This window comes from Lethenteron reissneri, chromosome 18 (assembly GCF_015708825.2).
Source record: "Lethenteron reissneri isolate LAM-NWPU_2019-01 chromosome 18, ASM1570882v1, whole genome shotgun sequence".
NCBI classification, from domain to species: domain Eukaryota; kingdom Metazoa; phylum Chordata; class Hyperoartia; order Petromyzontiformes; family Petromyzontidae; genus Lethenteron; species Lethenteron reissneri.
In genome coordinates this window covers 6,011,369-6,037,481 of record NC_083796.1, presented here as the reverse complement: position 1 = coordinate 6,037,481, position 26,113 = coordinate 6,011,369, and the positions used below count along the sequence as shown (strand labels likewise).

Here is a 26,113-nt window from a genome sequence, read left to right as displayed (position 1 = left end):
TTGTTGTAATGAAATATTTAATATATACATTTTTTACAGTAACAGGCAGTCTTTTAAAATATGGTAACAAAAGAAACTTCAACAACAATGCAGTTTGCTGCCAACAGTATGGAAATGTACAATCCAGACATCAGCTTTTGAGATACCAAAATGACTAAACAAGCGCGCACAGGGGGACACGTTCAAGTTTAGTGCAACAATAATAAAGATTCAGGCAAGACCTAAACAGCAGAATATCAAAGTTTAACCCACAATTAGATATTTCAAACTGTACACACCCAAATGGGAGACGCTCACAAATATAGTTAAACATTTTAGGCCTGCGTATACGCAACATAATTCAGACCATTATTTACAAAGAAGGTTTGATTTTAAAAATCTGAAAACTAAATGCCACTGCGCTGGTTGAATAACTGCTATCAATTAATGTTCACAAAGCAGTATTTTTTATATATATATTTTGTTCAGCTAGGAAAAAAAAGATCACATACCTATACATGTTTCTTAAAACTTCGAGTTGCTTAAATCACATTTAGTAAATTACTTCATACAGAGTAGCTTTCTTGTCCCCGGACCCAGTAACTATGTACTTGTCATCCACAGAGATGTCGCAGCTCAGGACTGATGAAGATTCCTTGGACTGGAAGAAAGAAGAAACAACAATCGTAGTTTTGCTGAACAATATAAAAAGGAAAAAACCCAAGCACTTTAAACACTGGATTTTATTTACGCATTAGACATCAAATTAGTTACCTGGAATATGCTGGCCCCGTAAGGTGTTCTCCAGGCATTGAGCAGGTTATCTTTTCCCGTGCTCACAAACCACTTTCCTGAAATGCAAAGCGGGGATATTAAATTCAGCTTGAATGCGAGGTTAAATGGTATTTAAGTAATGGCAATTTGCTTTCTACTATGTTCAAGTACATTCTAAGAGTTTTTTTTTTACAATAATGAAAATCAGAGACTACATCCCGGGATAAAGATTTTCGATGAATGAATGTAATCTACAGCATTACGCAGAAATCTCTCTTCACCCAAAGGTTTTGCTCGTAATTAAAACAACCTCCCTCCTCCCACCTCGCCAGCACCGTGCCGTGCCCTCACTGCTCACCACAATAAGCGAACTTGATGGAGAGGACGCAGCTCTCGTGCAGGTGCAGCTGGTACTTGTCGGGCTTGCTGTGGTGCAGCACCTCCACATTACTGCTCTCCATGCCCACGGCCAGCCACTCCCCCGTCGGGCAGTAGCCCAGCGAGAAGATCTAGCGAGGGCGAGGAGAGACATTCATTCACACCGCGCGTCATCGGCCTGCGTTCTTGGCCCGGCTTCGTGGCCGGCGTTAGAGCTGTCGGCGCTGGGTGTGGCTTTTCAACCAGGAGTGATGTTTGTCAATAGGTGAGTGGAAGTTAGCATAGGCACGGTCAATTGATTTGTGGCCAACCGTTTTGTTTTCCAAATGACACAGAATCCAACTGTTGTGCAAATTAGACAACAGATTGGGCTTCGCGTCAGGGAATAAGGTGGGCAAGGCAGCACACCTGCGAGGTGAAGTCGTGCTGCTGCAGCTGCCTGCCCTCCCGCAGGTCCCACGACCTCACGGTGTTGTCCAGGCCTCCCGTCCACAGCTTCGTGCCATCGTGGGAAATGTCGATGCAGCTCGCGCCATCCGTGTGTCCCTGGAACTGCCTGTGGGACGAGTCGAACCCGGGGCATGCACGGTTTATGAAGCCGGCGGCTCTGGCACGCGGCGTAACGCGGAAGTTCGTGTCTGCTGCTGGTGTCTGCTGGTGTAAGCGGCTGGCGACGGACCTGACGAGCGTCTGGTTGTGCAGGTCCCACACGGCGATGTTGCCGTCGCTGCAGCAGGAGAAGCACACCTTGGAGTCGGGACTGATGGCGAGCGCGTAGCACGCGGGCGCCGACGACGTGAGCTCCGCCTTGATGCGCGGGGTCGGAGCCGCGAGGTCCCAGATGGAGATGGTGCTCGCCTCGCCGCCCACGATCAGCGTGCGCCCGTCCGGCAGCAGCTTGCACGACCGGATGTAATTTTCACGATTCTTTTGTTTTACGGTGGAAACAAACAAAAAACATTCAAATACACGTTTACCACAAGTCGAATATAAGTACTCTGAAAATTAGTCGATTGGCAAGTCACATGTGGTGGGGTAAAGTGCGAGTACTCCTCTACCTTTGCCAAGACGTCTGATCAAACTAAACTTTTTATTTTAGCAGGTAAGGCCCACTGAGCTATGTAGCTCTTGGCCATAAATGATAGCTCAACAAAGTGGCTTATCACGTGGAAATGTCGAGGACAAATATCCTCTGGAGGGACTATCTTAGAGCTTCCTCAATTGGAGGTCCTCCGGCAAGAAGTAGCACGAGAAAGCAATTCTATATGGGACTGCACCTTTACGTAACTCAGTACGCGCCCACTACACTTCTTGCATTTTTCAAGTGTTTAGTTGCTTCATCACATTGGGTGGTCAATGAACGGGAGCCCCTTACAAGGCAGTCGAGCTGGGAAACGGGCGTCTTGGTTCCCGGCTGCCCGATGTCCCAGATCTTGACGCAGCCCTTGCCCCCCGTGTAGACGTGGCGCGTGGGGTTGCTGATGGTGACGGCGCACACCACCTCGCCGTGCGGCAGCGTGCTGATCTGCCGCGCGTGACGCGGGATCCCTGGGCCCATCAGGGCGTCCGGAGGGAACGGCACGGGCTGCATCTGCCCGTCCGCGCTCACGTGGAACGAGTACGCCCTGGAGAAACGAAAAACATTATTAAGCTCAAGTGATGTCAGAATTTAACAACGCATACCAGCCTTGGAAACAATCAACGTTGCGATCGCCAAGAGAAGATTACTACTCTCCGGTCATGTCAAACAGATACTGAGAGAATGCCCCTGGCCTATGGCGTCCAGAGCAAGACTGCGTGGTAATCGGAACTGTCAAAGCTGGCCACCATCATCATACCTGGCTACACCGGATTGAGATGGACAAGGGCCACTCTGCTCCAGAGGCATGTACCGCTGTGAATAACTAGCTGGGGTGGATGGTGCTACGATGCTTGGCCGGTCAAGCATAGGCATACATTTCAAAATGTAGATAATGAACCAAAAGTACTGAATGTTTATATATATTTCACAATTAAGCAATTGCATGTTTTTGTTTCTGCAAATCTGTTTGCTGTTACAATGATGTACGCAAGATGTTTTTTTAGTCGTGAAATCACTTACGGTTTTCCACTGGGTACTGCAGCTAGACTGGGAGGAATGCCAGGTGCTCGCATGTGGGGGTGAGGGTCAAACCCAACCTGCAATACATCCAACGTACGCACAACAAACGTCTCATAATTACAGAGCAGTAGAGCACACCATGCCTGTGAACAGGGAGACGCTCCCACACCGTTTCACGAGCCCTGTCATTGTGTGGAAAACACTGTATATTTAACATTGTGCAACTGGGAAAGAGTGTGTGAGTATGAGAGAGAGATGGATAACTTCCACAGCTTTAGCTCATTAAATCGCTAATGTGGTATGCACACTGCTCCTATGAACCCTCAGTGACCAGAGTTTGATTCCAGACCACAACTATCCTTGAGTGGCGAGTTAAATCTGAACCAGTCTTGGGCACTCCTTTTTCAACCTCCACAGACTAGTGTGGATATGTATGGTTAAAGAACCCTTATGAACAAATATGGCATGGGGTGGCCTTCATCCAGCACTGGATTGACCTGTACATTATTAGTACATATGCTGTTTTAGTTAAGTACTGAATTGCTCTGTTTGGCTATGCATACTTTTGAATGTATGAAATAAATGTACTTGATTTGCCATGAACACAAGAGTACTTTCTGAGCCACACATGGGGATTATAAATTGTTTGCTATTTATTGCAGAGGGTCGCAACAGCGACAAACGGCGGAGCACAGCGAGTGGTTGCTCTGCAGGAAGCAGGGCACCCACCATGCGCAAGCGTCCGCCAGTCATGTGACCATGCATTCGGCCAATACAGAGGGAGACAAAGGTATGACGAGTGCCACGTTACACCCACCATAGGCGAGCGACGCCCGTCATGTGACCACGCAGTCGACCAATGCAGAGCGTGTCGGGCACCCACCATGGGCGAGCGTCCGTAGGCGGCGGCCGCGGCCGCCATGGCGCTCATCTGCGGGGACATGCCGTGCAGGCTGGCGTACGCCCCGGGGCTGGCCAGCTCTCCGTTCAGCCCGGGGTGTGGAATCATCCCAAAGGGGTTGCCAAACGGCCCGCCAACTGAGGCCAGTGGGTTTCTAAGGCCAGCACCTGTACCGGGAAGAGCAAAACAATTTGTTACTCGCCATGTTAAACGTATTATCTTAGAAAGCACTCCTGGGAGGGTTCTGAGAAAAATACTTAATTGCAGCATTTTTTTTCATGTCGGTGTCAGCAGCTATATAGGGTTTCTCTTGATTAATCAAAATAAGCAACTTCCCCTGGGCACTTGACGCAAGCTGTAGGGAGCTTTTAGAATTAAAAAAACAGGCACTGGGCTCTCACTCTGACCACGCTATCCTGCACATTCTGAGGACCTCTCATTCGAACCCGTCAATGTCTCTGCAGTAAATCCGCCTACACTATATTCTCAATAGAACTAAGAAAAATCTACTAACATATGTAAAACTACTTTTTTTCACAACCAATAATCACTCTCGAGAGTGAGTAAAGTATAATTTTATGAGTACTGCTTAGTGACCTGTTCAAGCTTGGTGACAAGTGAACAGGTGAGGTCTTGAAAGTCAAAATTGCACCAATAGCTCACGTCTAACCTGTTAATACGCAACACCCAATATTGCACTAATTTTAGTAATGCAAGGTAAGACTTAATTTGTATTTGCCTTCACAGTCTTCCAAGTGACATGCCATTTTTTACATTTTATTTCCACATTAGCTAAAACAAATAAAGGGTCACACACCGAGATGATCGACTGCAGACAGCTTTCCAGGAACAGGCCTCAAGCCTGGAGTCAGGCTCGCTCCGGGGCCTGGCAATTCACTGCGTGGGGTTGGCGTGCTTGTCTTGGACACCAAGCTGCTTGCTTTATCATTCTAAAAAAGACACACACACCCAAACATAAAGATTAATACGATATCCCTGTAGACCTACAAACAAAAACGTGAAGTAAAATACATAAGAGCATCATGAAATAGTGATTAGCATTATAACCTTACCGTCTTTTGCAAATGTTTTTTGTGATAATGCACTGCATTTGGCAGCGGTGCATAAACACAAATAACAAAACTCACATTCGTCAATAAAGTCCCCTTAAAGAAGAAAAATATCTTCGGTGATATTTTGAGAAATGGCCATTCTTCATAGGGGAGACCAAAAGGGCCATCATCCAAAACGTCACCTATTATCGATTTTAATAATCTTATGGAATAATTTAAGAGTGTTTTTCAAAATTTATTCCACGCATCCTTGCTTTCATCTGCTAATAGCATGTTTAACCCATGGATATAGGTCCTTTGGGTTACCTGGGGTAGGTCCTTGGACTTGGATGAGGGGGTACTACTGGAGGAGGCCACAGACCCTGGGCTGATAGACGTGTCCTTCTTCCCATTTAGAGACCTGTCCAAGCCATTTTCACGAGGTGAGTGGATTGGACTGCCCCTTGGAGAAGATGGGTCCTAGAGTCCATGATTTGGAGAGAGATAAAGCACTTCAGTTAAATGTAATATTATTTTGCGTTTGATATTGAAAAGAAACATCTGAAGAAATAAGGACAAGTGTTGCTAAAAAAAACACAAACCTCATTTGAGACGTCTACTTCCAAGTTGTCATCACTTTTGTCCACATCGCTGTCCTGTAAAATTTGAAACAAACAAAAAAATAACCCCACTTGCTAAATGTAAACCACTCTTGAAAAATATCAGCCTACAACCAAAATATCTGAAAAATAAGAGAGGCTGCATTCATACTCACGTAGTGGTGGACAGAATCATTTTCTTCTACTTTCCTCTTCTTGCTGTCGTTGCTGTAGTCAACAGAGTTGCGATGCTTCTCGCTGCCTCGCAGGCTGTTTTGTGGAGATACAGACTTGCTCTGCAATAAAAAAGCAGAACAATAGAATTAAAAAATAAATCATCAACCCCTTGTTGTTAATTGGAAAAAAAGATCACATCAGGCTGTGAAATTAAGACTTCTGCAGAGATAGATGTGTTCATACATAGTATGATGATTAATTTTATTTATGAACAGGAAAAAGTTTTTACACAACAATTACTGTAATTGCCATCTTTGACTGAGAACAAGGAGCGCCTTTTTGGGTTATTCCTGTCATCTGTATATTTATGGTATGCAGCTCTGTTATAATCTCATTTTTAAATTAGATGCAAATACAGTTCACTTTAAAACACTAATTAACACTTTTTTATTGGCTCCCTCCGTTAATAGCGCATCAATCATGAGCAGAATCAAAAGTGAGATGCATTTCAATTGCTATCTTCATCATTAACCTAACAGCCATTAATTCCTCATCACCACTGATTCATAATCAATCATGAATTACCAAGTGTCTACGTAAATGTTTTTAGTTATAAATAAATCAATATATTGCATAAAGTGTTTTCATAGTGCCTTATATCACTGTTTAATCCATACTAAATGGAAGGTACATTAAATGTTGAAGATATCATGCTAAGGGCTTCTTCAATAGCTTAGTGATGGAATTATCTTTTTTTCAAAACCAATTAAAAATCATTGTCCAAACAAACGATTTGTCTTGACACCGATTTGAATGTTGCAATGTTGTTTTTGGTGCCAAACACACGGTGTCAGAATGTACTTGATCTACATTCACTGAATCCAAGCACGTATTAAAAATTGCATCCAAAGTGACATGAACAATGAGGCCACGTCTTGTTAACACCAAACAGTTTCCTTAATTAAGCCATATTTAAAAAGATACACAGACGCAAATTAAAAGCACAGAGTTCACATGCAGTAAATAATAACAATTCGCTGGCAAAATGCTAAGTGCGATCATTGCAAGCAACCACTGGTTCATCACAATTGTTTGTCGGAAAACATAATCTCTAGCAAGTTAATTTGTTAATCACCTCCAAGACTTCAAGCAGAGGCATTTAACATTGTAGTTTTTATGGCTCGTACTCAGAAGTTATCAGTTCCTAGGGGAGTACAGATTCAAATGGTCTATGCCAAATCGCATGATTAGGCATTGAAATATTACTGCATTGTATAAACAAATGTATTTCTATGAAAGAGTAATATAACAAGTCCTCAGCTGAGTCACAGCAATGTAATCATGGTGATAATTTCAGTGACAAAAGCAAAAAGCAATCATGTGATTCAGCTTAATCTCCTAAACTTTATTTCCAGATTAAAGCTAAACAATGAGGCATTTTAGGTTGGAATAATATTTCACTTAAAGGGCATCTTGATTATAGGCTTGTAAAATGTAATAAAAAGTTATTGCTGGCTCACTGGAGGCAAAGGATTAGCAGATTATGGATTATTGTTAGGTGAGGTACGGTAGAAAAATTAAGGTGCATCAAAAATTATTAATGGGGAACACTGGTTGTGCATGTTAATTTAAATAGCAATACATTTTAAACTGGAAACTAAACATTCCTGGCAAATTTGAAATGCCACACTTGAAAAGGTACTCAAGATGTTTTCATTACTTAATTATTTCTGGCAAACAACGCAACTGGACAATGGTGCGTCACTGTTTGAAAGAACATACCGCACAATTATTTTGGTTGGACGTTGAAGTCATGAAACCGATACATTCTTTAAAAAGGTATAATTTTCTCATTACGAAACTCAAAACTGCGCTAAATGTTTCACGCTTATACAGACATTTTATGACCACAAACACTATTCTCAATTAACAAAATTATTCATACAAAACGAACTGCTGAAATATTTCCATTAGGGTTAAACAGATCCGCTTATTGCTTTGATCATTTATAGATTACGCGACTTTGACCAAATCACTCGGAATGTGCCAAATCCCATCGGGGAGGAAAACATGTTATAGACTGCAGGGCCATATTGTAAGCAGAGGGGAGTGCAGCAGGTGCATAGTTATTCTGTAATGTGTCTGTGCTACCCACATTCAACAACCTGTGCTGACCATCATCGTGAAATACTAAACTAAAACTATTTATTTTTATTTTACCAGGTCAGACCCACCGAATCAACCTGGCCACAAATTATAGCTCAACAAAGTGGCTTATCACGTGCAGATGTATTGCTGCCAAACACTCTAAACGCATGTTTCTAAACATGGAGGGAAAAACCAGAGGACCTGGAGAAAAATCCACACAACCACGGGGAGAACATGCAAACTCCAAACATACAGGCATCAGGGTTGGGATCGAACCCATGGCGCCCTGCATACCAGGCGAGGTCATTAACATATCGCCACCATGGCACCCTCCGGTCAAAGAATCCAAATGAAATGCAAAACATGGGGGAGGCAATTTATCCAGCAGTCGATTTTGAACAGCTGTAAATGTATAATTCATCAATGTAATTCAAACTACTTTCAAACTGTTGCTAGATGTACGTCACATTCTACTGTCTATGGACACAGATCCTCATACCATTTCAACCCCACATGCACCCAAATTGCATTACTCTTTCCTCTCCTTCATGTAAACACAATAACATTCCTTTCAACCGCAATGATGTGGGAGGACAGGGTTAGGGATAAAATACTTTTTTCAGACAGTGAAGTAGGCATCACCATGGTCCCACAAAACATTACAAAACACAGAGGGCCCCCTGTTGCAGCACATCAACTTAAAACTTGGGCAATAAATCTCCATTATATATTACAAAAAAAATGTCCAACCTGCTTTGGTCATTCATATAAAAATGAAACAAAGAAATGCATGATTGGAATTACTCTGTGAAAAAGAGGACTACATTAATTAAAGAATACAGGCAGGTCAAAGGCGACTAAAGATTTGAAAATTAAGTGGGCTCGGGCAGGATACCACTTAAGGATGATGTGGCCGATGGTCAAGAATAATGACGGAGCATCAACCAAGGAAAATCAAATGCATACTGGAGGACGTCTACGGAACAGATATAGCGATTCAATCAGCTCGTGCAGGTGTATTGATACATTGCATTATCGCAGGAGATGGAGGAAACGTTGGGGGGGGGGTGTTTATCAAGCAGTGGATTAACCATGGCTGATGATGATTTTGTCCCATCACATGATCCGAATCCTAGGAGATTTAACATAACTGGAAGAACTGCACATGTATTGGCTTTCGTAGATAACAGGATTTGCAGATAAGATACTGCATATATAATTGCTAATATGTACTTTGTATAACATAATGGTAAAGAAATAACTATTTGCCTCAGACAGAGTGCCCACCATCATACTGCATGGGAGATATATCACATTACTGTGAGCAGTGGTCGCACAAACTACCACTGCCTCTATCACGATCTGCTTTCCCTCCAGACCCACGAGACCACTGTTGTCGGTTGCCTTCATACCAGTGTCCCCAAATGGCGGAAATGATGGGACATGCTCCAAACCCGCACCGGCACACTGGGCTTATTAAGGGTTTAGGAAGTTAACTCCCCCACCCCACCTCCACTCCCTCCACGCACGCACCCACAAACACCCCCCCCCATCACCAATCTCTAGGCTCCCTTCATTGGGTTGGCTGACAATCAAACCTTTCTTCATGAGCAACCAGGCGGCAAGAGCTGCCAAGCAACACCAACGCCTCCCTCCCCTTGTCCTTTCGCACACTCAGCCCAGCCGACCATACACCACCCTTCATCCATTCCCTCTCGCTGCCCACAATTCGGGCGGCTGCTCCCCACTGATCCCGAACGCTGCCAACAGCACGCTGGCCATGCAGTAGCACTCATTTCTGCGCTCGCTAGCTCTGAATGCGAGCGGCGAAATCCGAGCTGGCACCTACTCTAGCAAAACAAATCGCTGGCCGCAATTGACAGCCCACTCGCTGATGTTTACAGAAAACCCAGTGTCCAAATGCAAACTGGATGCAACAGGAGTTGTTTTTCCAGCCAAGGCGACCGTATACCCAACATGACGGCCCGCGGCTTTTCCAAGCCACTCCCGTAAATTTTGCCTTAAAGATAACATTTCGTATTTCTGCAATCATAAAAAAGTGCTGCTTTTGCGCATTTATTCAAACGTGTCCATTAAAAAATATAGCCAACCTTCTCAGTGCTGAACAGTGCACCCACAAACTGCTTATATTCTGCGCATGAATTCACGGTTTAAAGGTCAGATACAGAGAATTACACGAGCTCTGCAATAGCCTCATTGTGCAATCTCATGTGTGACATGACCCCTAACACACAATGGCAGACATAAGCCATCATACTGCTTTAATAGGTTTATGAATGGTGAAGGCATATTACCCAAGACCACACCTAAGAATGCACAAAGCTATGTAGTGCATAGGCAGAAGCACCACATTGTCATCCAGTAGATATGCATAAATACACATTAGGTATTTTAACATTGTTATCAAATAGGTATGTGACCTGGATTATTGTGCCATTTGTGATTAAAATCACACCGAAGTGGCTTTTCGGTACTAAATCTGGCACATGCGATCGTTTTGCCTTGGGTATATTTGCCCAAATGCATTTGAAATGAACCTCTCTTACGATGTGCCCATACGTTCCTGATGCCAAACATTTTAAATAGACGTGACTAACAATGGATGCGACACATGGTGTGAAATTTGCCAAAACGAGAAAAGTGGTTAAATGACTCGGCTCAAACAAAGTACTTTGCTGGCAGCGCACATGCAGCACCAGCTGATAACATTAAAGATACATACATGCCTCATTTTACACTCATAGGCCTCTGACATGCAGTAACACATGTCCATTATGCTAAAAAGTCTGGGCACCTGCATTTGCTAATTTCCTGGGTTGTTTATACTCGAAGCGAGCTGGGCTAGCCGAGTATGTAAACGCAATCCGCCCGAGTTCATAAATCAATGCAGTTCATAAGCCAGCGGCTGCCCCTGCCAGTGCGAACATAGCATGTTGAGCTTGTTAGCCGCAGACATTCAAAGAATGCCTTGTGGTCTCCACAGGATATCCACAAATGCTTTTTCAATTGCCCCCAGAATGGGACCACACCTCTTCCGCACTCATCCAGCTTAACCAGGAATTCGTCAACCACAATTACTGCTTTCATTGGGATACTGGCATTAGTGTTTTTCTATATATATAATACTACCACCTTTGCAGGAAGTCATTATAGATTATATAAATGCTACCAAGAAAATCTAAGAACCAAGCATATTAAGGATATTTAAATGTAAAGTGGTACTTCAAAGAAATACATTTACAAGTTAACTCGTCCCCATCTATTATGGTCTGGTCTTTGTCCAGTTGCTTTCCTTGGTGTGGACTTGAGTGCCGACTGTGGTGAGACCCCTATGGGTTGTGGTGCTACCCTTTTAAACATTATGGACACCACCTGCCAAACCTCTGCCTTTTGGGATGCCAGCTATACACTTGTGCTTCCATTCTTCTTCAATGACATCCAAGGATTGAAATATCCAAGCGGTAGCACATTTGGCTGCTTGTTTCAGACATTTGCTGTTTTGAGCCCAGGAGCCGTCCTTGTTAATACCACGGGCGAATTACTAAGAATATGCTACATCTGCTTAACAGTAGCATTAAAGATCCTGTGACATTTCTCAAAAAAGAATAGCTGAAATGCCATTGTGTTCCAATGTTATGAACCTAAAATTGGTATATACACGTTCTTTATTTTTAAAGAGCATAGTGAAAGCATTTCTCTCACAATATACAATGTTGTAATTTATTTCCTGAAAGAAAAAAACACAGCTGCCAGAGGACTTCTCATCCAAAACTAAGTACAAAATTGTATTAATCTCCGACTCTTAAGTACTTGCAGGCAACCACTTGTCGCATCACAGAAAAGGACAGGACCCTTTTGGTCACATCCTACACACAAATAGTAAAAAAAAAATCTTGGTGTGCGGCTGCGTGTGAATAAATATGGCAATGCGGCAGAGAGAACAATTGGCTGCACTGTAAAACGGCAGAAGCTATGTTGACTCAGTAAGTCATGGCCTGCCTCAACCCGGAAAAGATGTGTGAATCAAACCGAGAAATATACACATTAAAACGGTTCTTTCATGTGGAACAACGGCACTTTGATTTCCACAGAAAGGATCGTCTAGAGGGCTACATAAAGGATCGAAACTAAGCACAATTAGGCCCATAGCAATTACAGTAATTGACAAGCAAATCAAAAAAGGAATGTTCTGAAAGGGAAGTCTCTTGCAAAGCAAAGCAATTATATATTTTCAGTTTTATCTGTGAAGACAGTGCCACCTGGAATACTAGATCACCGTTCCTGTTCAATCAATCCCACAAGCAAAGCCTCTACTCGCGACATGGTTAGCTTTATTGCTTTTTTAACTACGGCATTTCAAACGATGCTGCAAGTGTTTCTGTAAAAATGTATTTCAGCTGTGCTGAAAAAACAGCCTTGCGTCAATGTCTGAAACATTTTCGAAACCTATTAATTTACGCAAGCAGCAGCGGCGACATTTATACCAATTGCAACTAGAAACATTGCAAGCATTTTTCACGCAGCAGCAGCAAAAATGGTAATTTTACAATCTATATAAATGACAAAAAGCCTTGGATTTTGGACCCCAATGAATTAAAACGTCTGAAAGTTCTTATTCTGCCCTTTTGAAATGCCGTAGCAAATATTTATTATTTTGGCAAAATTATACTGGGCATATCAACTGCCATTAAACAAACCTTAACCAGACAAATGCATATCCAACCACTACAAAGTGCATGCATTTTGTTGTTGATAAATTACTCTCAAAAAAATAATAAAGGAACTGTACTCAATGTGCAGGAAACAACAGTGTCAGTGTTTCATACAATGGGCCTTGTTTATTATTCAATTTTTATGCCACTTCCACTAAGTCCAAGAAAAATGTAATATCTAAAACCCCTGACTGCTGGATTATACTAAAACTGTCAGCAACTTATAAAAAATAAACTTCAATCCAATCCACAACAGCAGTAAACAGAACGCAAAAACACAAAGTCGCACGCACACTGCTGTTAAGATAACAGGTGATGATTTTAGCCCAATCCTAAACCAGAGATGAGCAGCAGCTGTCACATGTATGAAGTGTGTGCCAATTTCCAAGCCATGAGTTACTCTTTTACAAAGGATAACCATCACACAAGAGCTGACATTTTCTGTGGCCAAGGTTATTAATACAAACTATGCTCGCAGAATGATTATCCCCTAGACATCCATCACACTAGACTCATTAGGTAATTGCTGGCTGTGTAGCAATGAACCTGCGCTTTTCACCGATGTGTTTTTAAGACAAGCTTACAAATTGATGACGTCAAGTGTCTGGCAAAAAGCATAATTGCAATTTAACTCTCTCCCTAAAGAACCGCACGAGTTAAGAAAACAACATGGGTTTTGGAGATCTAATTACCTACAAGTCTCGGAAAGGAGTAATTACTTAGTCATTTATATGGAGCAGACTGCCCTGCTCAATATAAATGTTAATGGGGTTTTGGTTTCCTGACAAAGTACCAGAGGGGGTTGGCACCAACACCCTCCACAGTCATACTGCAATTACAAAGACAGAAAAAACAAGCTAGGGTTCAAATGTAGCACTTAGAAAAATATACCAAGTTGGCTGTTTGTTCGTAAATTGCAATAGATGTCGAGATAAATTTTGCGCCGAATATAATTTACTGGGTTTGATGTGAAAGCTATGGGAAAAAAAAATATCCAGAGCAAAAGCAGACTTCTTGTTGCTTTTGTAATAATTTAAAAACTCCCATACCATAATTTGCTTAGCGTGTCACTTTGGCAAATTGAAAACATTTTTTTTAAACTACATACATCTTACACGCCCTAAAATGAAACCCTGAGTGTTGATGTGTAAAAATCATATTTCATTTTTAAGCAGAGCTGTTCCTAGACTCTACATAGTCCCAGCAGAGTGATCTTAAGCCTGTTGTAACAATTCTCCATGACAAGTATGGAAAATACTTATTTTGAGAAATGCATTGCTTGGTTACAGAGCCACTACTCTTCAATTACCTCAATCTCCACCTGACGCTGGGATTTTTGTATAAGCCACTGCACATCACTCTGCTGTGTGTAAATGGAGTCTAGGTACAGCGCTGCATTTGAATGTCATTACTTACAGTGCTAGCTTCTCTGTCTGTCTCGGTTCGTTCCAGTCAGTTCACATGCAAAAAGAAGAACATAATCTCGAGTAAATGCGGGCATTGACTTATTTTAATACACATTGCTAACTTACAACCTCAAGATTGTATTATCAACAGTGGAGCCATAATACAAAATGTGAAATGACGACATGTGCAATTTCAGTGTGACGCCGCGAGGAATTAAATAGGTATACAAGGTCAACTTGATATGGTTAACACAGATAACCTTCTTCTCAAATGTTCATTTATAAGCAATCACAGTTTTATTCTTTTTAAATGACTGTATGAAAGGTAAAAGCTTATATACATATAGTTCAGCAGCTTCATGTGATAAAGGAGCTCAAGGGTTGCCAATGTGAATTTGTACATTTTCATCTTGCAAGTCTTCCTATATGAACAACACAAATTCTGTCGTGTGGCAGACGAACAAGTTAACAACACATCAATAATGCAAGCAATATCAACAAAGGAGACAGCACTAATGGATAAGAGACAGCCGCATGGCCAGGGCACTCGGCACGGGGGACATTAAACAAAACATGTTTTTCAATGTTCTGCCACAATTTCAGCTCCTTTACTCACACTGCTTGACTTTGTGATCCCCTCTCAGTTCCATTTCCCAAGTTCTTACAACCTTGCTCAATTCAATAAACATACTGCCTATTATCTATCACTCCTCCAAAAGTACTGTCTGTTGCTGGCTGCATGCCGTTTCTGAGCCTGTGCTCAAGTAAGTGCGATACTAATTTTTATTTTTAATACAGAAATTGCCTCCGTGACCACAAACCTCTGTGGTTGTTGTTGTCCTGGTGGTGGTTCTTGTCCTCCTTGCTGGGGATGTGCGGAGGTGGCGCCAGGGCCCCCGACAGGGCCAGGAGGCCCGAGCTGCCCACGCTCACCGGCGGGAGGCCGGGCGGCTGCAGCCCAGATGGGTGCGGGGGCAGCGGCACGGGCGGCGCGTGCGCGTGCGCCAGGTGCTGCGCCTGCAGCTGCTGGTGCTGTCACCGAAGAGAACAGAAGCCAGAAAATAAATACGGCGATACAATATTGATTTACAAAGCAGCGTCTTAAAGCAACGAATCTCTTGAAGATGTACAGAAACAGTGGCACATTTATTTTGTAGAAATACGGGTATGTGTACGAGTCAATGGGTTCTCTATGCGAGTATATAATTTCCGTGCATGTCAATCCGATTCTGTGCGAGTCAACCCAATTTAGTTTGTGGATTTATACAGCATCTATATAGCGTCTAAAAGCGACCGTATCGCTCGACGATGTACAGAAAGAATGTGCATAATTATTTAGTAGACACAATCATAGTCTACGGGTATGTATACGAGACATTGGGTCTCTCTATGCGAGTCTATCATCTCGATGCGAGCCGATGGATTTCTGTGCGACTCAATACAATACAGTTTGAATTTATATATTGTCTAAATAGCGTCTGACAGCAACCGCATCTGTTGATATCCAGAAAAAATGTGTGCATGTCGTGCAGAGGCAATCATACGCAGAGAAAAAAAATGAAGGCCAAATAACACCAGCTTTGCGAATAAAAATATAACACATTATACAATTCCAAAAATCCAACATACAAATTTATAAACACAGAAAAAAATACATGATATATAACATCACATTTTCCTAAAGTACTTTCAAATACATTTAAACCGTTTCGAGAGTCCAAGAGGGTGATATTGAATCATTTCAAAAGGTTTTTTTTTTAATATCATAAACAAATCTTTAAAATTTGTGCGACATTAGCAGCACAAATGAATTGTACGTTGCAATTGTTTTTTCAAGTACCATCATTGTCAAACTTAAGTAATGAGGGACATACCCCGATGATAGCGTTGAGCTCTGACATAGTCACCTGCTTAGCTCTCTCTACAGCCTGGATCACCTGCTGTTGGTGCTGCAGTCACAAGAAACAAACAACAAATTATTACTGAAGCTCCCGCACAGCATGTCACTTTATTAGACTCTCACTGCGCTTGGGAAGCATATGTTTGCTTTTGCATAGCACTTTTTATTGTGCCCACGTCTATATTTGTTCGATTCCTTCATATTTTGTACAATGTTACGTGGAGATAAATGAACACAAATTGGCCACTACAAAGTATATATGTAATATTTATATATCAAATGAAAATTCACTTCATGGTGGAAAAAATGTATTACTCCATGCTTTTGCTCAGTTGTTATTTGTTCTAACGACTATAAAACTGCTAAAATCATGCGTCTGAAATATGAAATCACTTAGCAAAAAGCAAACACCATCAATCTAAACTCTCAGGAGACTAGTAAACTGGGTTAGAGTCATTACAGTACCTCTTGTGAGAGAAACGGGATGACCTGGGCGCAGATTGCATTGAGTCGCTTCACTATTTCAGTCTGAAACAAGAAAAAAAACAAGCCCAATTCAATTATATTTAATTCATTACTGCATTTCAATTTCATTTTTTCTACTTTTGCAGCTCTACACGTGGTGCCATGTCAAAAAAATCAATTGCCCATTAAGGGATTACACAGTTGGTACACACGGGCTTGCCAACACGGCATCTGTGGTGCCGATAGTTATGCTTTCACAGATAGGCTTGTGCAAGCTGGGAAGATTGCTGCCAATTTGAGGGCCTTCACTGAAGGCATATTCTAACATTGTAGAAATAGCAGACCAAGTTGAAGACATTTTTTATTACGAAAAATAACGTAAATACGTACAGGCATTCGTTACACAGGGTAAACTAGAATTCACATTTTTATTTACATATACATATACTCGAATATTTATGGATGCAGAGACCACAATTAAATGTTCAAGCCAAGTCTTACAATATATATAAATAACTCCCCAGGGAAAATATGCTCCATTTAACAACACAGTGGGCAATCATGTGGGCAGAGCTTTTGTTCCAACAGACGAGAGAATCAATAATAACCAAGTTCTGCACCCTGCAGTATTTTGACCCAACAAACGGTACAACCCAACCCTAGAGACGGTGGCACCAAACCCATCGCACGCCCGATCCGATGACTCTTAATAAGCTTGCTTCATAAATAATGCAGGTGGGATGAACCCACATGGAAAGCAAGACAAGGCACCTTTCTCTCCCAGTGGGTTACTATAACCACATTAAACACATTCTCAGATGTTCCTGTACTCATAAAAACACATTTACACAGGTTTCCAGTTTACTCTGTCTTAACATAATACAAATGTATAAAAATGTACCAGTTACTGTCAAACTGTACCCATACTAAAAAACAGAAACCTAGAAATAATGGCAAGGAAATGGTTTTTGATATTAAAATATCCAGACAAATGATGCTGCATAACCAGATCATCATTTTCATCGTTATTAGTTTTCTGAGGCCGTGTCTTGATTCTAATATAATTAACACCTGCTACTGTCTGCCCTGGCTTTCTTTAGCATTTGCAAATGGGTTTAGCAGAAATTTAATAAGAGACCTATCTTTGATCTTTATTCACACCATTTTTATACACGATGCTAATGATCAGCTTCTTTAATCTTTTTTGATTGCGGAGTAGCGGTTGAACACATTCTGGTTTGACTAAGTGGTAAAACTGTCTGTATAATTTCTTCGTAATAACGCAATTAGAGATGTAAGACTTAATACAGTCATCTTGCACACACCTCTAACCACCTGAACAAATAAGCTTTATACCTTAGAGCTAATCACTAGCAAAGCCCTTTGTATCTTATCTACAAAGGGCGGGTGGGTAGGGGAGGCGAGGAAAATGGATGTCGTTAGAAACCTGCCAAATCCCTGTTTCAATCATCCTTACTGGAGAGCTGCAGGCACTGGATTTTTTTTCACGCAGCCACCGCCCCCCCCACCCCATTCCACCACCCAAGGGTAGGATGGGGGGGGGCCCTCACAAAACAGCCAATAAAATCCCATAAAAGTAAATCGATCAGCGCATGAAGCGGCCACAGGCGCCTGCGGGAGCCGCTTGCTGAAACAGCTGAAACCCAATTTGGCGAGTCCCAGGCTGCAATAACTCTGGCGCGTCATCGGACACCCGCGAGTCAGGCCCTGGGTTCGCCCCACCCCCAACCCCTGAGATCCCAATCAAATAATTGAGCAGATCAGAGGTGGCCTGCCGAGGCAAAATCGACTAGGCTGAAGGGTAGCTCGACTTTTATCTCCCGACAGCTGCAGATATAACACTTTGTCACATAGACAGAGTATTGTGGACAGGCTACACAGATTAATTTAATTGTCTTTATAATGATTCAGCGAAGCACTTTTCTCTCCATACTTAAATGTGCGCACCAATTTTATCCATGACACTAAGCTTTCAAAAACGTCAAGTTAGTTATTTTTCCTAATACATTTTTTTTTATAGACGATACATTAATACCCATCTTTTATGTTTAAAACCAACAGCTTGTCAAAAAGCAATGTTTAGCACCCTCTAAAAATGGGAGGATTTGGTTTGAAAATGTGTCTGATTTGCGACACATTCGGTCTGGCTACACGGCTAACGATCAAGATGTCATAAAATGCTATTCAAACAAAGTTATAGTGCTAATTGTACATCATTATGTAAATTGCAAGCCAGAACTTTTTAAAATCTCTTTCAATATGCACATTTCTAAAATAATATATATTCTACACTATCCAACCGACCAATTCACAGAAAGCAGTAAATATTAGCGAGTGTGGGCAAAAGCCTCACAATCTCTGGGGGCTTGGAAAATCTTCCGTAGTCATCACAACCTTTGGCTCCTAGAGAGAATTCATTATAACATAATGAGATGCAAACGGTCTGTTCCCCAGCTAACTAGGCAAGCAGGGGCCAGAACCGGCCCACTCAGCCGATTAGTCCCAGTCTCCGAGGCAATTATACTCGGAGCACTCCAGCTGGGCTCTGTTAGGGATCTTGGCTGACAGCACAGGAGGATCCATCATCCCGCTCCCAGGACACCATTACATGTTCATTAATCTACAGACCTCTGCCCCGGAGACCTCTCCCCATGTGAAAGGTCAATCCATCGCCTGCCCTCCGGCCTGTGACCTCCATTCCTACCACCAAAGTTCTTCTTGGTCCAGCAATCACAGTGGCTCGCCTGTGTCAGCAATTCACCTTGCTGGCATCAAACGTCAATATCAGAGCATCTAAAAAAGAGAACGGGCTTGGGCGCGCTCTCTCTCTCTCTCTCTCCCCAAGGGATTAAAAGGGCTGATGAGCTGTGAAGCTGCAGAGTGTTGCATCGAGTTAAAAAAAATGGCAGTTAAAGATTGAATACCTCTTTTTAGCCTGACCTTTCTTTTTAATCCCTTCAGCTCAAAACGAAGTGCCACGCGAATGAAGATCGTCACAAAGATCAAGCGAGTTATGAGCGCGTATACAAAAAAAGCATGTCATATTTAAGCAAAGGGAACATCATTCATGTTAGAGCAATGTTTACATTGCAAAGTGAACGTGGAAGCATCGAAAACAATTAATTTGATCATACCTGTACTAAAAGAGTCATTAGGCAATTCCTACCTAATTGATGTAACCCACAGTAATGGGTTCACACGTGCAGTCTAACAGTGCCCCCTACTGATGTCGGTGATGGAGCCAACCACAAGTCCTCTGATCTTCTCGTGCCCTGCCTTAATCTGCACTTAATCCGCCTCTAAACCGACTCCGGTTGTTTTCAATTCATTTCATAATCCAGTGCCAGCGACATCATCTTCAGCTGCACTAATCTGTGCCGCGACACTCGCAGTGATGAATTGTCGGCCTTATCCGCCTTCTCACACCGCTAAATTTCAATGCCGCACCCCCGTCACCTCCCGTACTTTGGCGAGCTTTTGTACCTCAATTGCAGACGTTCACCACCCATACACCGCCACAAACACTCATCAATGTTGGATCGTCTCCATCTGGCATAACCACTGCTCATACTCACAGAACATCACGCACGCAGCTGCAAATGACAGCTAGTTCGGTGCCAACCAAAAAGCCATGCAAGCGCTCAACAAACCGCACCGGTTCACATACCTGCTTGTGCATCTCTATATTGAGCCCGTAAGACATCTCGTAGTACTGCAGACACCACGCCACAGGGCACACAGCGTCAGATCAAGCCGTGCACAGACAGAGAGAGACAAGAGGGCATTTAAAGAGCACATTTTGCTGGCAGTGATACAGCTGAGCTTAGTGCCTTCCATGGGCCCTGCTCGATCAAAAAACAAATTTACATCGGCTGCTGCATCACAAGAGGCACTTTTAAAATAAACCATTAACCATAACTATAGAGCTTTTAATACTGCAAGTTAAAAAAAATAAGCCTTCAGGCACACACTCGCCAATTTCCACGGGACTAAAATGGCCGAAAAATCCGTTAGACCAATTTGTTGTGTGACGGACTTATCTGCGCTTCTTACACGAGTGTCATTTCACCATAAAAGGCACTCTTTTCTTATTTTCGCAGCACACTCGACCAAGCCCCATCTTGCACGCACAAGTGTGTCCCCCACTTTGTCTTTACCAATCACTCCAACCTCTCTAACCCTCCCCCCCAACCCACCATCCCTTCCCACTTTTCAAAATCGCATTCCCACGTCCAACATTACATTTCGCGGACGTGCGCAAAAAGGCACACCAAATTATTACCACGTGCACATATATCGTTTTGTACATGCACGTATATATGTGTACACATGTGTGCATGTGTATATATACATAGTTTAATTATATATGTTATGAGAGAGCGAAATCCCACCGCTACCCCCCCATACCCCTACCGCGCCCGCCCCGGCTGTCGGCGCTAATACAATTTAGCGAGGCGCCTTCTCCACTAAACGCGCCCCGCAAGTGACAGCCATCTGCCACCGAACGCGCTGATCAATTAGCCGCGTAATTGTGCACCCGCTCCCTTTCGCCACAAGCCTTTGTTGTTCAGCCGCCTGGAGCTGGGAGCCGAGAGAGCACGCGGGGTAGCCGCGAGACTGGAGCCGAGACCTGGAGGGAGCCAGGCTAACGGAGCTCCCCCTGCGATGGAGCAATAAGGACGCGCACCGCTCCCCCATGGCCAGCAATTCCCGGTTTGAAGGGCCGAGTTGGTTGCCAAGTGCTCACCATGACATAGTGGCGTTGCATTTCTGTCTTCTCGCTCGCCAGCTTCTCGCATTCTAGCTTGAGGCTGCGGAATGAGACGAGGCGCAATTGTATAGGCGTACACGCAAATATAAATGTGATCCGCACATGCATACATATACGTGTGCGTCGTCACACAAATGTATAGACACAAGAATAATACAAATACATGCAGACGCAACACAAACATAAAGGCATAAACCCATATATGTATGAATATATAAGTTTACAACACATATATAGAATGCACATACAAAGCGCATATATAATCTACACATACATACGCACATACCTACACACAAATCCTACATAACACAGGCATGCACACACATACAACGCACAAATATAGATAGACAACACACACGCAGAATATACACTTAAGACACTCTTGCTAACATAAACATACAGCACTCTGAAACGCATACATAAACAGCACGTCACTTTCGTCCCATCTGATTTTCAATGTCAGCAAATAGAAGATGTTTTGTTATGCTTTTAAGGACACGTCCGTTTGCCTGACCAAGTTTACACAGTCATTCTGTGAATAGTGTATACATCTGTATAGGGCGCTAGTTATGTCATTCGTGTGTGTGCTGTGTGTGCCGCGTGCTGCGTGTGTGCGTACGTGTGGTGTGTCTAGTGTGCGTTACGCGCGGTGTGTGTGCCGTGTGCGTTGTGTGCCTTGCGTCTGCTGTGTGCGTTGCGTGTCATATGTGCGTTGCGTGTCGTGTGTGCGTTGCGTGTGGTGTGTGCACGTTGCGTGTGGTGTGTGCACGTTCGTGTGGTGTGTGTGCGGTGCGTGTGGTGTGTGTGCGTTTCGTGTGGTGTGTGTGCGGTACGCGCGGTAAGCTGTCAACCGTGTATGTGCGTGTGGTGTGAGCCGTGTGCGTTACGCGCGGTGTGTGTGCCGTGTGCGTTGTGTGCCTTGCGTCTGCTGTGTGCGTTGCATGTGGTGCGTGTGGTGTGTGCGGTGCGCGTTGTGTGTCATGTGTTACGGTGCGTGTGCTGTGTGCGTTGCATGTGTTGCGTGTGGTGTGTGCTGTGTGTGCGGTGCGCGTTGTGTGTCATGTGTTACGGTGCGTGTGCTGTGTGCGTTGCATGTGGTGCGTGCGGAGTGTGCGTTACGCGTGCGGTGCGTGCGGTCTGCGTTACGCGTGTGCACGTGTGACGCGCGTTTTTCCGTCTGGAGCGTGCCGAGTAAGTGTCTGTGTTGTGCTGTGTGTACGGTGTGCGCCTAACGCATGTGTTGACACGCGATGTCTCGGATCGTACCTGTGGTACTGCGCCTGCAGAAACTGGAACTCTTCTTTGATGCGATCGCACGTTTCCGTCACCGTGAATTTAAAGGGCTGCCCCGCCTGATGGGGCGCCTACAAGACGACACCACACACACAACACACGACGTCGTCACGTTCCGACGTATTCCACCAGAAATCAACCCGAGGGCCGTTCTCTCCCGTCTCCCCTTCGCATCACAAAAACAACTTTCACCACTCCGTTTACCGTGTAGCCCTTGCCAAACAACTTATAACACACACACACAAATAATGACCCACGGGGCCCATTTGCAGTTTTAACCTTCAGAGTTAAATGTTTGTCCCCCCCCACCCCGCGCCACCGTGTGGGCGACTTAATGACTTAGTCGCACTTGTATTTCAGCAACAACCAAAACGACAAATCGCATTAAACAAACGTCTGCCAATTGCTAACATCTACGAGTTAAATCGTGACTCGCGTTTGGGGGGGGGGTGACGATCGGTGTGGGAAGCGGAAAAAAACACAAATTCATTACGATGGCAAATGTCGCAGCAACATCCGTGGAGCGACTAAAGTTGCGGTCAACTGTGGCACGTGCAGCAGCGCACGTCCAACGTGGCCTCGTGGGGCCGTGAAGGCGAATTGCTGCCAAGGAGCAACTCAACTTGTGGTCGGGCAAAGGTGCAAGAGGACGTAGATGTGGCCACTGGCCAAAAGAAACCCACGGCCGTCTTTGCCTACCCCTAACACACCCGATTCAAGCGATTCTGCCCCTCTTAGCGTAGGCGAGGCCCGTGACGGGTTCCGATAACCCCCTTGCCACCGCTGATGCTGTCCGTGGCCGGGATTCTAACCCATGTGGCCGACACGGCAACCGCAGTTCCCGCGTTGAGCATCACAAAAGCCACCTCCCTCGCCATACAAAGCCACCCTACCAACCCCGTTTAGCCTCATGGATGGCCGAGGCAAGTGATATTAGCGAGTGCCCATGACTACTCATACTAAACAAACAGTTTAAACACGCAGCGGGCTCTGAACAACATCGTCGGTCATCATCAATCTACGGCTGGATGAAGGTCCTCCAACAACGACCCCCCCTCCTCCTCCTCCTCCCCGCCACCATTAAATGCGAACGTACAGCGTCGCTTCGAGCTCGCTTCCGAGAACAAAGTGGCCTTTCTGTTTCGTACGGGTGACAAGAGCCCACCACCCCCCCTCCTCCCCATCTTAATCAACTTTAGGCAACGCTCTCCACTCCGAAGTACGACGAAGCGAACGGCGAGGTGAGTGGACACGGTGGGTGCGCGATCACGAGCGGGTGGCTGGGTGAGTGAACGAGCAGTGAACGCGTGTGGTGGGGTGAGTGCGCCGGGTGAGTGATTGAGAGTGTGTGTGGGGAGGGTGGTGGGTGTGGGTGAGAGCCTGGGGTGAGCGAGCGAGAGCGAAGTGAGAATGCCCCGACAAGTCACTTACCGGGTGCCTCCCCTGCGGGTACATCACTACGACCGCCGATGTCCGCCGCCGCCTCCTCCGCCGCCGCCGCCTCCGCTCTTGTTATTGTTGTATCCTTTATCCCGGGCGCGAGACGTTTCCGCAATGTAGCGAAGACTGAGCGCGCACACGAGGGCAGCAGCAGCAGCAGGGCCCCCTCCCACCCACCCACCACAACCCTTGCCCCCAAACTCCCACCCACACCCGAGCACACACACCCCCACCACCGCTGCTGCTGCTTAACTTACAACACGACGAAAAGCCCCACCCCCTCCCACACCTCCTGTAGCCCCGCCCTCCCCCCCCAAGTCTCCTAGCCCCGCCCTCCCCCCCAAGTCTCCTAGCCCCGCCCTTCCCCCCAAGTCTCCTAGCCCCTCCCAAGTCTCCTAGCCCCGCCCACCGCCCCTCCTCGTGTTCCTCTTGGTCGCGCGCGCGTGCACTGACCCCACCCCTCACTAGCCCCCCCCCACCCACCTCCCGCCAACGCACCCTCGCGCCTCGATCACCCGGCTTCCCCTCCCCTCAAATTTACCCCGCGAGTCTCGCGCCGGACGCTCTTTAACGCAACTCCCTCCCCCTTCGCCCCCCTCCCCCTTCGCGCCCCTCCCCCTCCGTCCCCCTCCCCCTTCGCCCCCCCTCCCCCCACTCCCTCCCCCCCACTTCGGCAGAGAGGCGCGCGCGCGAATTCGGACGCAGCGACGAGAGTTCTACCGCCACCGGTGGCGGTAGAACGGCGTTTCTACTGAGGGAGGGGTGAGAATTAAAAAGTAACGTTGTACACGGGACTTGCCAAGCACGCCATGTAAACTGCTACAGCCACAACATGGTCCCGCCACAAAACTCACGCTACGAAAACGAGATTTTTTTAGAAAAAAAAAACACCCCCTCACCCACCCCCACAATGAAATCACGACGGCTAAAGCTTGCTAGCCGTTGTAGTTTAACAAGCCTATTCGAACGTGTACGAGACAACGCAGACGGGTGAGAAGAGAGCGGTAATGAAGGCGTTTGCTATTCACGTCGGCGGCGGGGTAAACGAAGCGACGAGGAAGCAGCGAGCGAGCGAGCAAGAGGGGAGGAACGCGGCGGCCGCGACCGCTACGGGCGGGCGGCTGAGAGACCACACGCGGAATGATCACCCCCCGCCAGCGCCGCGCCGCTTCCGAAAACTCACGCCGTCAAGAGGGGGCGGGGCCTAGGAGAAAGTGGGCGGGAAGTTTGAGGGGCGGGGCTTAGCTGCGCTGTTGTGGGCGGAGCCTAGTGCGGAGGTGAGAGGGAGGGGCTAAGGCCTCTGATTTGCATGTCGCAGACGATTCTGACCAATGCCGTGTCCGCCTCGCGTGTCCGCCCCCACGTGGGCGCGTGACGTACGCGCGCAAACTCCCGCCAATCGCGTTTGATGAGTTCCGCCCCCACCCACCCTACCCCGCCGCCGTCGCCGTGGCTCCGCCCTCTAGCCCCGCCCCCCTCGCATAGCCCCCGCCCCGGCCTGCCCCCCCCCCCCGCCGCCCTTGCTTTCAGAAACGTTCGGGAAACATTCGGCAGCGGCTCTGGTCTGCTAGACACCGTTGCTTTGCCACTGATTGGAGTTACAAAGTGCAACGCACTTGCAACGCCAGTTGCGCAGCGAGCGAGAGAGCGTCAAAGAGAGAGAGAGAAATAAGAGTAGAACATTTAGGAAATATGAATAAGCAAATCAAATAGTTTTGTAGGGGGAGGCTGGGGAGTGGTGGAACAGTTGCTGGGGTTGGGGTAGGATGTCTCCCGGCTCTATATAAGCACTTGGCTGGGTGTCAGTCAAGGTCACTGGGGGTGCCGGTCGTGTTGACAAATAGCCGGCATGCCGAGGACCAGACTCCAATCGCCCGCGGAACGGCAGCTAATTAGGTTTCGATGCTTTACTGGGGTGTGTGCCCGCCGGCGAAGGCAATCTGTCACGTTTGGTCTCCGGTTAAAGAACGCACGC

General features: G+C 45.4%; 1 protein-coding gene across 5 annotated transcripts; it reads right to left on the bottom strand.

Moving 5' to 3' along the window:
- LOC133343763 (transducin-like enhancer protein 4) lies at positions 1 to 24,282 on the bottom strand. 5 transcript variants are annotated; one of them, XM_061553565.1, is made up of 20 exons: positions 24,130 to 24,282; positions 22,672 to 22,769; positions 21,382 to 21,445; positions 20,302 to 20,346; positions 16,614 to 16,676; positions 16,123 to 16,197; positions 15,070 to 15,280; positions 14,259 to 14,275; positions 5,961 to 6,080; positions 5,788 to 5,841; positions 5,513 to 5,665; positions 4,951 to 5,083; positions 4,050 to 4,300; positions 3,233 to 3,309; positions 2,507 to 2,756; positions 1,811 to 2,058; positions 1,540 to 1,687; positions 1,112 to 1,262; positions 754 to 830; positions 1 to 640 (listed from the first exon to the last, which is right to left on the bottom strand). In XM_061553565.1, exons 1-20 carry the CDS (start codon positions 24,151 to 24,153, stop codon positions 533 to 535), a joined length of 2,367 nt encoding a protein of 788 aa, XP_061409549.1. In that variant the 5' UTR covers positions 24,154 to 24,282; the 3' UTR covers positions 1 to 532. The 5 variants fall into 5 exon arrangements, with proteins under 5 accessions (XP_061409549.1, XP_061409552.1, XP_061409550.1 ...); XM_061553568.1 differs by having other exon boundaries at positions 4,116 to 4,300; positions 24,130 to 24,277; XM_061553566.1 differs by having other exon boundaries at positions 16,156 to 16,197; positions 24,130 to 24,277.
- Positions 24,283 to 26,113: the final 1,831 nt, after the last annotated feature.